Source organism: Euphorbia lathyris, chromosome 8 (assembly GCF_963576675.1).
Source record: "Euphorbia lathyris chromosome 8, ddEupLath1.1, whole genome shotgun sequence".
In the NCBI taxonomy this organism is placed as follows: Eukaryota; Viridiplantae; Streptophyta; class Magnoliopsida; order Malpighiales; family Euphorbiaceae; genus Euphorbia; species Euphorbia lathyris.
Window position 1 is genome coordinate 84,963,283 of NC_088917.1, and position 14,458 is coordinate 84,977,740.

At 34.5% G+C, this 14,458-nt stretch overlaps 1 protein-coding gene across 12 annotated transcripts; it reads right to left on the minus strand.

The window, feature by feature from the left end:
• Nucleotides 1-134: 134 nt before the first annotated feature.
• LOC136202818 (uncharacterized) lies at nt 135-11,137 on the minus strand. 12 transcript variants are annotated; one of them, XM_065993726.1, is made up of 11 exons: nt 10,979-11,110; nt 10,079-10,164; nt 7,920-8,026; nt 7,572-7,667; nt 6,469-6,917; nt 5,599-5,784; nt 3,916-4,023; nt 2,785-2,994; nt 1,829-2,702; nt 856-1,733; nt 135-707 (listed from the first exon to the last, which is right to left on the minus strand). In XM_065993726.1, the coding sequence occupies exons 3-10, from the start codon at nt 7,993-7,995 to the stop codon at nt 1,675-1,677; spliced, it is 2,058 nt and encodes a 685-aa protein (XP_065849798.1). In that variant the 5' UTR covers nt 7,996-8,026; nt 10,079-10,164; nt 10,979-11,110; the 3' UTR covers nt 135-707; nt 856-1,674. The 12 variants fall into 12 exon arrangements, with proteins under 12 accessions (XP_065849798.1, XP_065849795.1, XP_065849801.1 ...); XM_065993723.1 differs by having other exon boundaries at nt 7,572-7,670; XM_065993729.1 differs by having other exon boundaries at nt 7,572-7,670; nt 7,881-8,026.
• Between the last annotated feature and the right edge of the window lie 3,321 nt (nt 11,138-14,458).

Genomic DNA, 14,458 nt, shown 5'->3' on the forward strand with positions numbered 1-14,458 from the left:
ACCTAATTGAGACGAAACTCAAAGTAGAGTGATTTTATTGAGATAAATTGAAGTTAAGTGACCATTTTGAGATAACCATGTAAGTTCAGTGACTAATGATGCATTTAACCCGCTTCTTTGAAGAAAAAGAACAATTCTAGAAAGTCGGCAAAATTAGAGTATGAATCTTTACAGGGGAATCCTGGACAGTGAATATTGGTCCAGCATTTTGGGAGATAAGGCTCCAATAACAGCCTTGATCATCTATACAGCAGCTATGCCACTTGATTCTATAACAACCTACTGGAAAACTCGAAACGTTAAGCACGCAATTCGAGAAGCCTTGTCGTCTGTCATTAAACTCGAAACGAGCAAAACTGTAGACATTTCCATCATCATGATTAGTGGTACTATGCTTACTTGCTTCTTCTGTTACATGGTGCAGCAATTTCTTGTTCATTGCAACCATACCGATATCTCGGACCTCGAAATTGGGGGGAACTCGAACTTGAGCTGTATCTATTTTTATGTGTGATTCCGGTTCCCGAAAAGATGTGCTTGAACAAACTACGCAATACATCTTCTTTATCTGGACTGCGAGATCTGGCGGAAAGTTATGCAGCTGAAGACCAAGATTTATCGATAGGTGGAAGCCTCGGTACACGATTAATTCGTTCGGGTTTCTGGTATCCGCATTATAAGCAAAGAGCTCGGACAGAATGGATGGCCTGAATTAAAATGTCAATGAAATATCAAGTGTTAGAATCATACTATAGCAGGGGAAACAGTCTAAAAGCAGAAACTTCAACATGGGGGGTTTCCCCGAAAAATGTCTAGCGCACTTTGGAAGAAATAAGAGAAAGTTCACAAGTATACCTCATTCGGAAGAAATACTTTGGGATTCTGAAAGGGATGTGCATCCATTTCGTGATAGATCTCGAGACAAGCTTCAAACCATCATTCGTAATGCGTGATAGAATCGCTACATTATCAGCCGCTTTTGCCTCATTTTGCAATGCAACAATAGTAGAAACAGCATGTCTACAAACGTCGAGAATGTCGCTTATTTCGCCACCGGAATTCATTATCTGATTTCTGGACTGCAAGTGAGAACAGTAGTTTGATTGTCTACCGGCCTTTAAAAGTAAACATAGATTTGAACAAGTCTCTCCGTCTATGCACCACAAACGCTCAACCAGATTCTCGACACATACTCGTTCTTCAAACGTCCATGAACTTTCCAGAGAGTTCGAAACTGAATGAGCAAATGCAGTAGTGAAAGCCAGCAGTGAACAGCTCAATGCAAGTGCAGAAATGATTTTTGAACTTCTCGTGTCCATTCCAATAAAAGACGTTGCAATTAAATCAAATTCATCAGCCATGCTCTTGAATTGAATTGACAATTCAGAAATTCGCCTCAAAGAGTCGACATTCTCAGCCGTAACACTTTTCTCAGCCTGTTCTTCATTGCTAATATTGCCCAGAGCTTTAAGTGCATCCACCACGGTTGTCAAAAGCGTTGCTCGTAAAGCCAAAAACCACCTCTGGAAACAATATGAATTTCCTAATACAGGAATGGATTTTAATGTTTCCTCCGAAGATCGAAGACCGTAATACGCCCCAATAAGGACCTCGGAATGATTAGGCTCATTGTCATTCCCAGAAGCACCTTGGCCGATTTCATCAAGATTGTCCTCAAAAAAGGTGACGCGAAATTCTCTCTTCTGTAGCAAAGCGACTAGGCTGGACCGAAGCTTTGGTATGAGAAAAAATTGAATTTTCACTTCAGATTCAGCAAACTTAGCTAATGCGTTTAACCAACAAGAAAAAGAATCAGATTGAACCTTACCTATCAATTGCCCGAATATAAATGAAGCCGTGGCCCATGCTCCCTGATATGCTGCAAAGATGCCAGCTTTATAGGCGTGCCAGTAATCTCTCTTTCGCAACATTTTATCCGCAAGCTCAAGAGAGAGAATTTCATATTCAACCAGCTCTTGACAAAGTGAGGTACTAAAATTCCCACAACCGCCACTAGATTCGTCATTCTCGTTGAGCAGAGAGCCGCGAAAAATTCGAGAGTGCAACAGAATAGAGTATTTCAGATGCACATCGGATTCAAATAATCTGCAACTGTGGACAGACTCAACCAAAAGCTTAACTTTATCGAGCATTTCATTCGTCATGGCGCCAACTTCGTTGAGATTCTCAATGCAAGTTACAGCAAACTTTTGAACATTATTTACCAGATTCAAACTAATATTCATGCCCTTTTGACCCGTGAAATGCACAAATTCATCCGCTGATACATCTGCATCTCTTGTAGCTAAGATTCTGTCCTGCAGATCCACAAGATACTCAACAAAAGATCTAGTTTCCTCCAGTATCGGTACACCGAGATCTGGACATTCTCCAACAAGAAACAGAAGATGATTGAGAAGGCTCTGAAATTCCTGAATTACTCGAGAATTTTTCTGACAGTCCAGCGAGGTTATTTGATCCACTAAAATCAAGAAGATCCTTGGCAAAGAAGAGAAACAATACCCATCAGGTCCTATATTGGTCCTTCCCCGAAGCTTTATCGACATATCTATTAGAATACGGATTGCTAAGAGGCTCTTTGATAGTACAGGCGACTGAGTGGATTTCTCCACAATAGTCAACAGCTGCGTAAATTCAAACAGGTTCCCGCAATCGAGAAAAGGTAGTTGAAGTACAAGCATCTGCACATTGGATAATATGATTCAATACACTTCAAAACAAACAATATGAAATCAAAACTTGACGGAATTAGTTGAGGATGACCTTTCGCAAAATCTGCAACGCTTCACATTGCATAGCTGATGGAAGTTCAGTTTCGTTTTCGTCCACAATTCTTAGTAACAACTTGATTAAATCTATTCTGACAGGTGCTTGACAAACTCCTTTCATAAGTACGAAATGAAGGCACCTTATTGCGGTTGCTTGCAGTCGTAGAGTTTTCTCTTGATTGAGAAACAAGAGTAGTAAGTTGAACTGCATTAAAGGATAAAACTCAGAACTTTGTGGAACAGAAAAAAATACAAAGCTACCATTTATATTGATAGTTAAATGCACCATTCGTCACTGATCTTTAATGGTCGTCTCAAAATGGTAACTCAACTTCAATTTGTCTTAATAAAATTACTCCGGCGACTTCAAGAGCAAAAGACACCGGAAATATGACATGGCTTCTATGCTAGCACTAGTCAACTTTCACCGCTAATTGAAACGACACGTGGCTGCCACCTAACAGATCGAAATGACACATGGCTGCCACTTAGCTAACACGTGTCGTTTCGGTAAGCTAGGTGGAAGTTACATGTCATGTAGGTGGCAGACACGTGTCGTTTCATTCAGCAGTGGAAGTTGACTACTGCTGATGTGGCTGTCATGTCACTTTTTCGGAGCCTTTTTTCTCTTGAAGTCGCCGGAGTGACTTTATTGAGACAAAATTCAAAGTTGAAAGATATTATTGAGGCAAATTGAAGTTGAGTAACCATTTTGAGACAACCATGAAAGTTCGGCGAGACACCAGAAATATGACGTGGCTTCTATGCCAGCACTAGTAAACTTTCACCGCTAACCAAAACAACAAGTGGCTGCCACCTAACTGATCAAAATGACACATGACTGCCACCTAGCTGACACGTGTCATTTCGGTAAGCTAGATGGCAGCTACATGTCATGTAGGTGGCAGACATGTGTGTTTCGTTCAGCAGTGGAAGTTGACTACTGCTGATGTGGCTGTCACGTCACTTTTCCGCAGTCTTTTTGCTCTTTAAGTAGCCGGACTGACTTTCTTAAGACAAAATTCAAAGCTGAATGATATTATTGAGACAAATTGAAGTTGAGTGACCATTTTGAGACAACCATGAAAGTTCAGTGACCAACGGTGCATTATATTGGACAAAATACCTGTTTGGAAAGAAGAAAGGGCGATTTGGCAACAAGTTTCGAGAGAGAAACCAACATTGCAACAGAAAAATCCTCATCAGAAGAATCTATCAGCAGCTTTACACCTATCTGCAACAATACCAGTTAGCACTATTTCATGATCCTGCAAAAATAGACACATGCAAAAGCTATAAACACAATACAATTGTAAATGGTTATGTGATTTCACATTAAAATTCCGTCTTAATTCATATGTTGCCCACTGTGCTTGGTCCAAAACTTCAACTGCCCCCAAAAGTTTCAAAAGTTTCAAATGACCTCTATTCTTGTCCAATTCTTGTCCAGTTGCATTCAATAACCCCCAATTCTTGTCCAATTGCATTCACTAACCTCAAAACTTCAACTGCCCCATGAACTTTCAAAAGTTCCTAATCATTTGTCTGTCTATATGGCATTCTATTTTTGACACGTGGTAAAGTGTGTGCCAATTTATGCATCTAACAAATTCTATTGAGAAAATGAGGTTATTAACTTCAATTGGACAAGGATAGGGGTCATTTGAAAATTCTGAAAGTTCTGGGGGCAGTTGAAGTTTTGGGCCAAGTATATGGGGCAGCATATGTATTAAGCCTAAACTTCCTAATCATGTTTCAAAATGCACAACTACCAATTGGATTATAAGGTAATCACTTGTAGCTCGTTTTTAAACTATTCCTTGATTATCAAACCCTAGACCACTTAGTTAAAAGAGACTCTGATACCATGTCATGAAACCAATTTAACTAAAAGCTCAAACTTATAGTTAAAGGTCTACTTCATATTAATATCTGACACCTTTATTGTCACTAGAGAGAGAAATTCTATAATTTCGTACGATGTCAAAGTAAAATCACCTACCACATTGACAAACTTTGAACTTCATTATTTACTTGGTATGCTGGAAATTTTCCCAATAAATGTCGTTTAAAAGCTTTTAAGATATGATTTCTATTATAAAATAATCATTTATAATAGAAAGAAGGGCCAAAATAGGGTTAAGTTGTTAACCAATGAATATTACATAAATTTCAAATTTCCATACAATTAGAGAGAGCCCAAAATTTACAATGTTCAAGGATGTAAACGGGGCCGGGGCGCGGATTACATTCCCATCCCCGCTCCCCGACCTATCGGGGATTCCACGTCTTCGTCCCCGCGGGAGCCCCATTCCCCGTTTACATCCCTAACAATAAAAAAAAAAAAAAGGGCAGCCCGGTCGCATTACGCGTCCCCGCTGAGCGAGGGTCCGGGGAGGGGTCCCACCACAAGGGTGTATTGGGGGCAAGCCTTCCCTTGTCAATTTAATTGGCAAGAGGCCGCTCCTAAGACTCGAACCCGTGACCTCTGGTCACAAGACAACAACGTTTTACCGTTGCGCCAAGGCTCACAATGTTACAGAAAATTCAAGATTTCATTATATGCAACAATAGTATTAACCGGAAAACTTTCTGACATCAATTTTTCTTTTTATAAACAATAAAATGTACACCATTGCCCAACACTCACTTCGCAGTAGCACATACAAATTGTCAATCAACAACTAAATCTAGCATTCCCTGTATCAATGCTAAGGTCAAATGTCTCGTAATTGCAAGTTTCAGCATACTAATGTCTAAAAATTTGTATAACCAAAAAATGAAATGGGAAAGAAAAATATGTAGGAACCTGATGAGCTCTATTAGCAATAGAATATGAGCATCCCATTTTTGCAAAAACCCGTGCACCAGCCAATCTTACGGCCAATGAAGTGTCGGGTGAAATGACAGTATTAAGCAGCATATCCAAGACAACAGAAGCAAAATCAACTGCCAATTCACAATAGCGACCTGCAGAAAACAGGGAAGCTTTTACCTGCACACATTGCATTAAAAAAAAAACACATTGCATTAAAAAAAAAAACAAAGTTAATCAAAGCTAAGGATTAAAGTCCTATTTGGCCCTGTGGTATCCAAAATTTTGTCATTTGGCCCCTGTAGTATCATTTTCCCTGAGTTATTCTCATAGGTGACATTTAACCCATTTTTAATGGAAAATTATTTTATTTGTTAATTTTTCCACATGATACAATTTTTAACACGTGGCAATTGTTTTATTTTTTTTTTTCCATATAGACTTAATATAGAGGGTGAGCCTTGGCACAACGGTAAACGTTGTTGTCGTGTGACCAAGAGGTCACGGGTTCGAGTCTTAGGAGCGGCCTCTTGCCAAATAAATTGGCAGGGGAAGGCTTGCCCCCAGTACACCCTTAGGCATGTTATTCATTAATTACATTGACTTATACTCTAACAATTACATTGACTTATACTCTAACAGCTTATATGTAAAAAAATAATTAAAACAATTGACATGTGTAGATGTCAAAATTGTGTCCTGAATTAACAAATCGATTAACTTTTCATCCAAAATAGGTTAAGTGGCACATATGGGAACAACTCAGGGGCAAACGTTACCAAATGATACCGACAAAATTTTGGATACCACATGGGCCAAATAAGCCTTTATGCCAATTTAGAAAGGACTATAAGCTGAACTAACCTCCAAAATCTCAGAAGAGACTAGGTGGGAAAGTATCAAGTATCGTATATGAGCACTATTTTTTGCAAAATCAGCCCAACAACCGAAAAGAACCAAGGCTAGAGCTCTTGATTCAACATCTCCGGTATCAAACACAATTTTGACCCTTTTCAAAAGTTCCATGGGGTTTTGCACTCCGTTCTTTGACAAAATCCCAGCATATTCTTTACCTTTCTTTAGTTTATCACGGTTCTTAAACTCTGACAAGAAAACCCTCACAATACAACGCCTTGTATCGTTGTCGCCCAATCTAAAAGCATCAGCAAGCCGTAAGAGGATTGCGTTAGCAAAAAGCCTGTCCTCTCCTGCAACTAAGCCAAACATATTATACACAGCCATTGTTGGTTTTGGTTCTCTGCTCAAAAGCTGAAGTCTTTCCCCAATCTGTTGTATTGCCTTGACAGCTTGACCTGAACAACGTAAAAATCACTCAATTAGAATAGTATGATTCGATTCGATTCAGCTCTATTTCTATGGGGCGAATCTAAATTATAACAGAATCTTATGACGAATCATACCGTTCGATTTGATTCAGCTCTTTTCGAGCCGGATCTTCATCACCCTTCATCAAAAACTTCAACAACACTAACTAGTAACTACTAAACTCACTCTCCTCTAGTTTGATTGTTATTTATCGAGTTATCAACTCAAACTAGTTCCAATCCATCATTTTCAAAGTTGACAACAAGACAAAAAAAAAAAAAAACAGAGAGAGAAACTCAAACTGTTTATCTCCATTAAGTTATTAAAGAGAGTCCACTTTGTGAATTAGTTTTACTAGGATTGCATTTGCATTAGATTTGAATATTAAGTACTTGATTGATATGAATTTCTTTTTTGACAATAAAATTGCATTTCTAGACTAATATTTGATAATATTTTGAGTTCAACATGGTAAATATTTTATTTTTTTTATAATATTAGGATTTTGAACCGAATCTTACACTTCAATTCGATTTGATTCAGGAGCCACGGTTCATAAAATGAGGATTTTGATTTGACAACTATACCACAGAATCGAATCATAATTATGATTCACGAATATTAATGAAAGCTGCACTAACCTGGCTTTTTGGAGCGAAGGGCCTTCTCAAGCTCCATGCTCCATTCCATGGCACAAGCAGCAGAAATCTTCTCCATTGCTGCTGCTTTTATGGTATCTTCTAAGTACATTAAAAAAAAAAGAGAGATATATGAACACATAAAAATATGAGTACAGCACAACCCTAGAGAGAAACCAACTTCTTTCTTAATCAGAAACTTTGATTCCAGTATCTAAAGAAAAGAATCTCATAGTAATAATACAGAAAAACCCCAATTTATCATATTAGTAAAACTTAAATAAATATATCAAAGCAATGTCCCTGCCATACCCGTATATTTTTTTCAAATGTTGTTTGCCGCACTCGTACCTGTGTCGGTGCTTCCTAGGTCCTCTCTTGTATTGCATTTGTTAAGAAGGTAAAGAAGGGGTTGTTTGCTGAGCATTCACCATTACTGGACGACATCAGTGGCGTACCTAATTGGGGCAAGGTGAATAGTGGCTTGCGTAAGATGTACAAGGCAGAAGTGCTGGAGAAAGTTCCCATCATGCAACATTTTTTGTTTGGGTGGCTCATTAAGTGGTATTGCTTTCATTCCCTTCTATGAATAATTAGTTGATATGATGTCCATGCACTTTGATTTATTTCGGCCTAAACTATGATCTATGGAATGTTAGTTTGCATGTTATGTTGGGCCCACGAGTTCACCAACAGCTCCACCGTTAGTATGATATTGTCCGCTTTGGGCCAAGCCCGCACGGATTTGTTTTTGGGCTCCTTCCCAAAAGGCCTCATACTAATGTAGTTGGTGAACTTCTTTATAAACTATGCAACTCCCTTGTATCTTTCCAATGTGGGACTTGGGATGTATACCCAACATGTTATTGGACTGCTTTTTAGGGGATGATACAGACACCTAACACATGCATTAGGTGAAATGAAATATAGTTATTCCGCTTAAAATAGTTAGTGTAAGAATAAGAAATTGAAAATGACTTGTAGTGCAAATTAGTCCTTCAAGTCTTTCTATTAGAATCAAATTCTGTTTTTCTTAACCGCATGGCTCTTAACTATTTTGTGAAGTGCCTTATATGCATTATGATTATTTATCTATTTACAACAGTAATAGTGTAAGACTGATGATTATATGATTGGAGATCATTTGGTTTTTACATATCTTTTGCTGGGAATGGAAGGCTGGTTTGCTGCAATTTTAGTGCAAACCTCACATTATTTTAGAAAAATTATAACGAATACATCAAGGAGATTATACTCATTTAGGACTAACTATTTGAGATTTCAACAGTTACCTACATGGAGTAGGAATAATTCACTAACCAGAGTTTTTATTCTCATTCCCTTGTCCCTTTTCCTGGAAGGGAGAGATATTTTTAAAGAGGGAAATGAGAACTTTTTGCAACAGGGTGACATTTCAGAATGTGTAATCAATCGTACTTCAGATTAAATTTGTTGTTGATGCTTTTTTCAGGGGAGAAATATAACTGAAGCCAATTGTGAGAAGTTTTCAACAAGATTCCTGGTTTTCCCTAAAATTGACCTTAGTTGTCACAACTTGGCTTTTCCATATTTTGGTTGGTTACTTTTTTTCAAATTCCATTGTTATCTAAATTTCCTTAGTCTTACCCATGTTTAACCAATCTTATGTTATTGTGAAAAAAGGGGAGAGATTATTTTTTTGCAGTTGAGCAATATTGAGTGAGTAAAGAGGGGTAGCAAAAGTATTGAAAGGTAATTCTGTAGGGTAAAGGGACATATTGGCCTGAGTTAAATATGCCCCTACAACTAATTTTTTATTCCGATCCTTTATTGCTAGATATTCTATCTTTTCCTCTACTATGTAAAGCAACTTCATTAGCAACATAATTTTACTCGTGCACATGCTCGTAATTTTTTTTTTTTTTTTGCTGCGAGGCTTAGGTTTAGGGATAATTAGCTTGCATGTCAAAGTCTTAGGTGGTGTTTGATAAAACTTAAAATTAACTGCTGAAAAAATGGATACGGTATTTTAAGTGCTCAATATTGTAAATGCTGAGAGTATTAAATAGTGTAACTTTTTGATAAATACTAAAAGTAAGTACTGAATTTTAAAATTTTAGTTGATAAATCCTATTATGAAACAGGCTAAAACTCAAAAGCACTTAATGTATTAATTTTAAGTGCTTAAATGAGTTATCAAACAACCCCTTACTACTATTGGATGCATGTATTTCTTTTTCTCAATTACGGAAGTAACTCATAATATAATGATTCTTGTTTTAGACCTATCTTTGGTGATTGCGAATTACCCCTTCAACAACATAAGCTGGGAAACTATTTCTTCTACTATGATATCAGTTTATTGAGTTACCTAAATTATGTTCTGTTGTCTAATTTGATGTCTTTTTACATTTTAGCTGTAATGTAACATCCCTTCATTTCAATAAAAATGAAAAAGTAGATATTGTGATTTAATTATTACTGGTAAACATGCAGAGGCGGAGCTAGGACTTAAGGTCTGGGGGACTAACCTTGATCAGTGACGGAGGATGGCTGAAAATCGACCAAGGCAGCAACAGTGTGGTAGACAACACTTGTGCCAAGCAAACTTTATTTCCTATATAACAATGTATTAAAAAAAAACTATATAATGGGAAAACACTTGGACACGTGGACCAATGGGAAAACATCTGAATCCAGGTCGGATTAGAATCTGCCAATCACAACGAGGATTAAGGAATCCCAAATCAGGTATGATGTAAACTACCTACAATACTTTCATAATCTAGCTGTCTTCCTAGGAACCTAGGGAGAAAATTGAAACTGATGGATTTACCCCTCAGCATCCTATAAATATGACCTAACACCATAGTCGACGAACATACATATATATCTATTGCAATTACTCCTAATTGCTTGGTACTCTCTCAAAAACTCTACTAACTCGGGCATCGGGAAAGTTGAAGAAGTCGGAGAAGTTGAAGTTTGTAGCCTTTGCTTTGACTGATTAATCCTTAAGGTAATAGTTAAGCTAATTTTTAATAGGTAATGGTTAGTCATATTCAAAGATTTGGTCTCATCCTCCATTCTTTTTCTGTCTGTTCATCTATATCTTGCTCATTTCAATTTCATTATGATAAGGGATATTGATTTCTTGTGAATCAACAGAAAACAGAAGATACTTTTGTGCTCAAAACCTAAATTTGTGTTCAAAATCTAAATTTCAATGACAAATTGGCAAATCCCCAATTCAAATATGTAAACAAAAAGCAAACTTAACCTATATTTATGCTCAAAATCTAAATTGCAATGTCAAATTGATAATCCCCAATTCAATTTCATCAATTAGTTTTCTAATTTCAGTTTACAATAACCCTAACCTAAAATCTATCGATAGACAAATTTTTTAAAAAGATGAAACTGCTGCCTACCTAGTCCACTCGAGAAAGCAGCTGGACGGTGGAGGAGCTCCTGCAGCGTGGGGCGGCGGAAATCGGAGGGAAGTAGGCGGCTGGCTGCTGCTGTGAGAAGCGGAGGAGGGCAGCAGATTGTCGACAGCCCTTGCTGGCATCATCCTTCTAATTTTTGTTTCCCGCCAGACATAAACGACGCGTTTCATACATGGGCTGGGCTAAAAGTAATAGTGATGCTCTAATTATTGGGCTATTTAGATCTGGTTTTTACATGAATATCATAATTAACTACAAAATTACAACTAAATCATATTATCAAACTTAATTCCTAATATGTCATTTTTTTATATATATCAAATAAAATATACTTTTACACCTAGTTTAAAAAGTTTAAACCCCAATTCATATATCCTAAACTCTTGATAATATATTCTAAACTCCTAATTTATAAACTTTAATCTTTAAAAATAATAATTTTATCAGTTTGATATAATTCAAAAATTATGATTTCAATAGTTGTAAATAGTTTTTGAAAAAGTAAATTTTTATGTAAATTTCCCAAAATCATATCTAATTATAAAAGAGAAATTTACATAGAAATTCACTTTTAAAAAAACTATCTATAATTATATCAAATAATGATTTTAAATTATGTCTAATTAGTAAAATCAGCACTTTTAATATATTTTAAGAATTAGAATTTATAAATTAAAAGTCTAGAATATATTTTTTAGGATTTATGAATTAGGCCTGGAATTTTTAAATTATAGTGTAAAATCATAATATATAGAAAATAATAACATATTAAGAATTAAGTTTGGTAATTTAACTTAATTGTAATTTTGTATGTAATTATGATATTCATGTATTTGACCATTATAAAATTATAATTAAATCATCTTACAAAACTTATTCTCAATTTGTCATTATTTTCTATATATCACAAAAAAAAATGATTTTATGCCCTAAAATTCTTAGACTTTAATTCCTAAATTTCAAACCCTGAAAAATATATGTTAGACCCTTAATTCATAAAACATATTTCTTAAAATTTATAAAAAAAAATAATGATTTTCTTAGTTTGATATTATTTAAATTAGTATTTGACATAATTACAAATAATTTTTTAAATCTGAATTTCTGTGTAAATTTGCCCTAATGATTCAGAATGCTTTTTACATGAAAATCACCTATAAAAATTATAATTACATTATATCCTAAAACTTAATTCTAATTATTATTATTTTATATATACCATAAAATTAACATGTTTGAGGTTCGATTCCCCACTCCGTTAAAATTTAGCCCTCATTGGCAGGTGATCTGTAAATTCCACTGTAAATTCCACTGTAAACCCTTATCGAGGTCTGTGGTTTGCTCTGACCTTGGAAGTGGGTAGACCTACCCTTACCTAAACTTTTGCTTCCAAAAAAACAATAAAATTAACATGTTTTTATATCAATTTATAAATTTTAAACCCAATTCATAAATTCTAACTCTAAAAAGTATATTCTAGACTCCTAATTAGTAAATCCTAATTCTTATTATATATTAAAAATGATGATTTTCTTAATTTGAGATAATTCAATTAATAATTTGACATAGTTGTAAATAGTTTTTAAAAGCCGTATTTCCATATAAATTTTCCATATCTAGATGGCTTAATAAATTAAAACCTCCTCAACTTGTCCAAAAAAAAAATTGATTAGCTCCTGAAGTTTGTTTCCCGTTAGCTTCATCAATTTGTTTAAAATAGCCTATTGACCATCTTTTACCCACTAAATTTATTTAAAGTGATATATAGTAAAACCTCTATATAGGAATACACTTGGAACCGGACTATTTATATAACAATTTGAAGGTTATTACTAAATAGAGTTTGGTATAATAAAATTTCTCAACACATAAAATTTTAAATTTTTAACAATAACAAGAACTCTCTAATTTTTAACAATAACAAGAACAAATTAAATATTTAGCATTTCAATTTAGAGTTTAGGTTTTCAACATATAGATAATTGGAAGAGTTTTACGTGAAAAATGTAAATATCAATTTTAATACTAAATAATTATAATTTTAAGTTGTAGTTTGTGTTTCCAACTCATAGATAATTTCAATAGTTTTTTTAATATTTTATAATTTAGTTTAAATTCTTAATATATATATATATATATATATATAATTATTACTATATAGAAACATAGTTTCTGAAGGTGGGACATGAAAAGTGTATAACAAATAACGTTTGGGAGGTTATTCCTATTTATAACTGGCCCAGATTGGGACCGAGTTTTTCTATAACAAAATAGAGATTATTCCTATAGAGTATTCCTATATAGAGGTTTTACTGTATGTTGCAATTTATCTAAACTTGTAAAAAAAAATTCTAAGTTGAAAGAATTAAGGCTTTTTTTTTACTAAAGAATTAAGGCTTAATTCGTGATTTTTAGCTTTTGAAACAAATTAACTTTTTGTTTTGTATATTTTTATAGCATTTTTATAGATTTATGAATTTTATCAATAAGTTTACTGGGTAATGAAATATAAGGAGTCAATCTAAGTATTTTTTTGGAAAAGTTTAGACTGTATATTGTGTTTTTTTTTTTTTGTGAACAAAAGTTTAGGTAAGGGTAGGTCTACCCACTTCTAAGGTCAGAGCAAACCACAAACATCGATGAAGATTTACAGTGAAATTTACAGATCACAAATGTATATTGTGTTATGAAATACAACAAAACACAATTTCAAATTCATAAATTTTACATGTTTCTGCCAGTAAATTTTTTCAACTTTTAGGTTTATAATATTAAATTTGCTTTATATATCATTTGACTCCTTCAAACGGATCTAGATTTTCTTTCTTCCTGAATTTGTTCAAAAAGTTTGATTGACCATTTGAATTTTCAAAAAGTCTTAATAACACACGTTCAATTAGTTATCTGAACTTGCATAAAATGTAATCAATTAATCGCTCAGTTGTATAAAAAAAAATAAGTTAAATGCAGAATATATATTGTATGTGCCTTAAAAAAAGTAAAATGATCAGGGTTGGAGTATGTAGGTCTAATATTAGAAAAGACAAGTTTCATAGTTCAGAAAGTAAAAATTTCATTTTTAATCTATTATGTCAATTATGTAATAACATTTCAATGCATGTGTAATACATCTTCCACATTTGGTTGCAAAAAAAAGTAAGTTAAATGCGGAAGATGTATTGCACACGTCTTAAAAAAAGTAAAACGACAAAGATCGGAGGTATACGGCTCTAATATTAGAGAAGCCAAGTTTTATAAAGTTAGTTGAACAAGCAATAACTTCTTTTTCAATCTATTTTTGAATTATGTAATAACATTCTAACATACGTGAAATACATCTTCCGCATTTAATTTACCATTTTACAACCGAGTTGATTACATTTTATGCAAGTTTAGGAACTAATTGAGCATTTTATGCAAGTTAAGGGACTGTCGGAATACTTTGAAAGTTCAGGAGACTAA

Bases quoted from the DNA above. Each gene is read 5' to 3' on its own strand.
- LOC136202818 (XM_065993721.1), bottom strand. From the start codon at position 11,121: ATGATGCCAGCAAGGGCTGTCGACAATCTGCTGCCCTCCTCCGCTTCT. The intron at 10,156-10,978 runs GTAGGCAGCAGT...TAGGAAATAAAG, and splicing joins TGCTTTCTCGAGTGGACTAG to TTTGCTTGGCACAAGTGTTG. The intron at 5,785-6,468 runs GTTAGTTCAGCT...CAATGTGTGCAG, and splicing joins TCTCTTCTGAGATTTTGGAG to GTAAAAGCTTCCCTGTTTTC.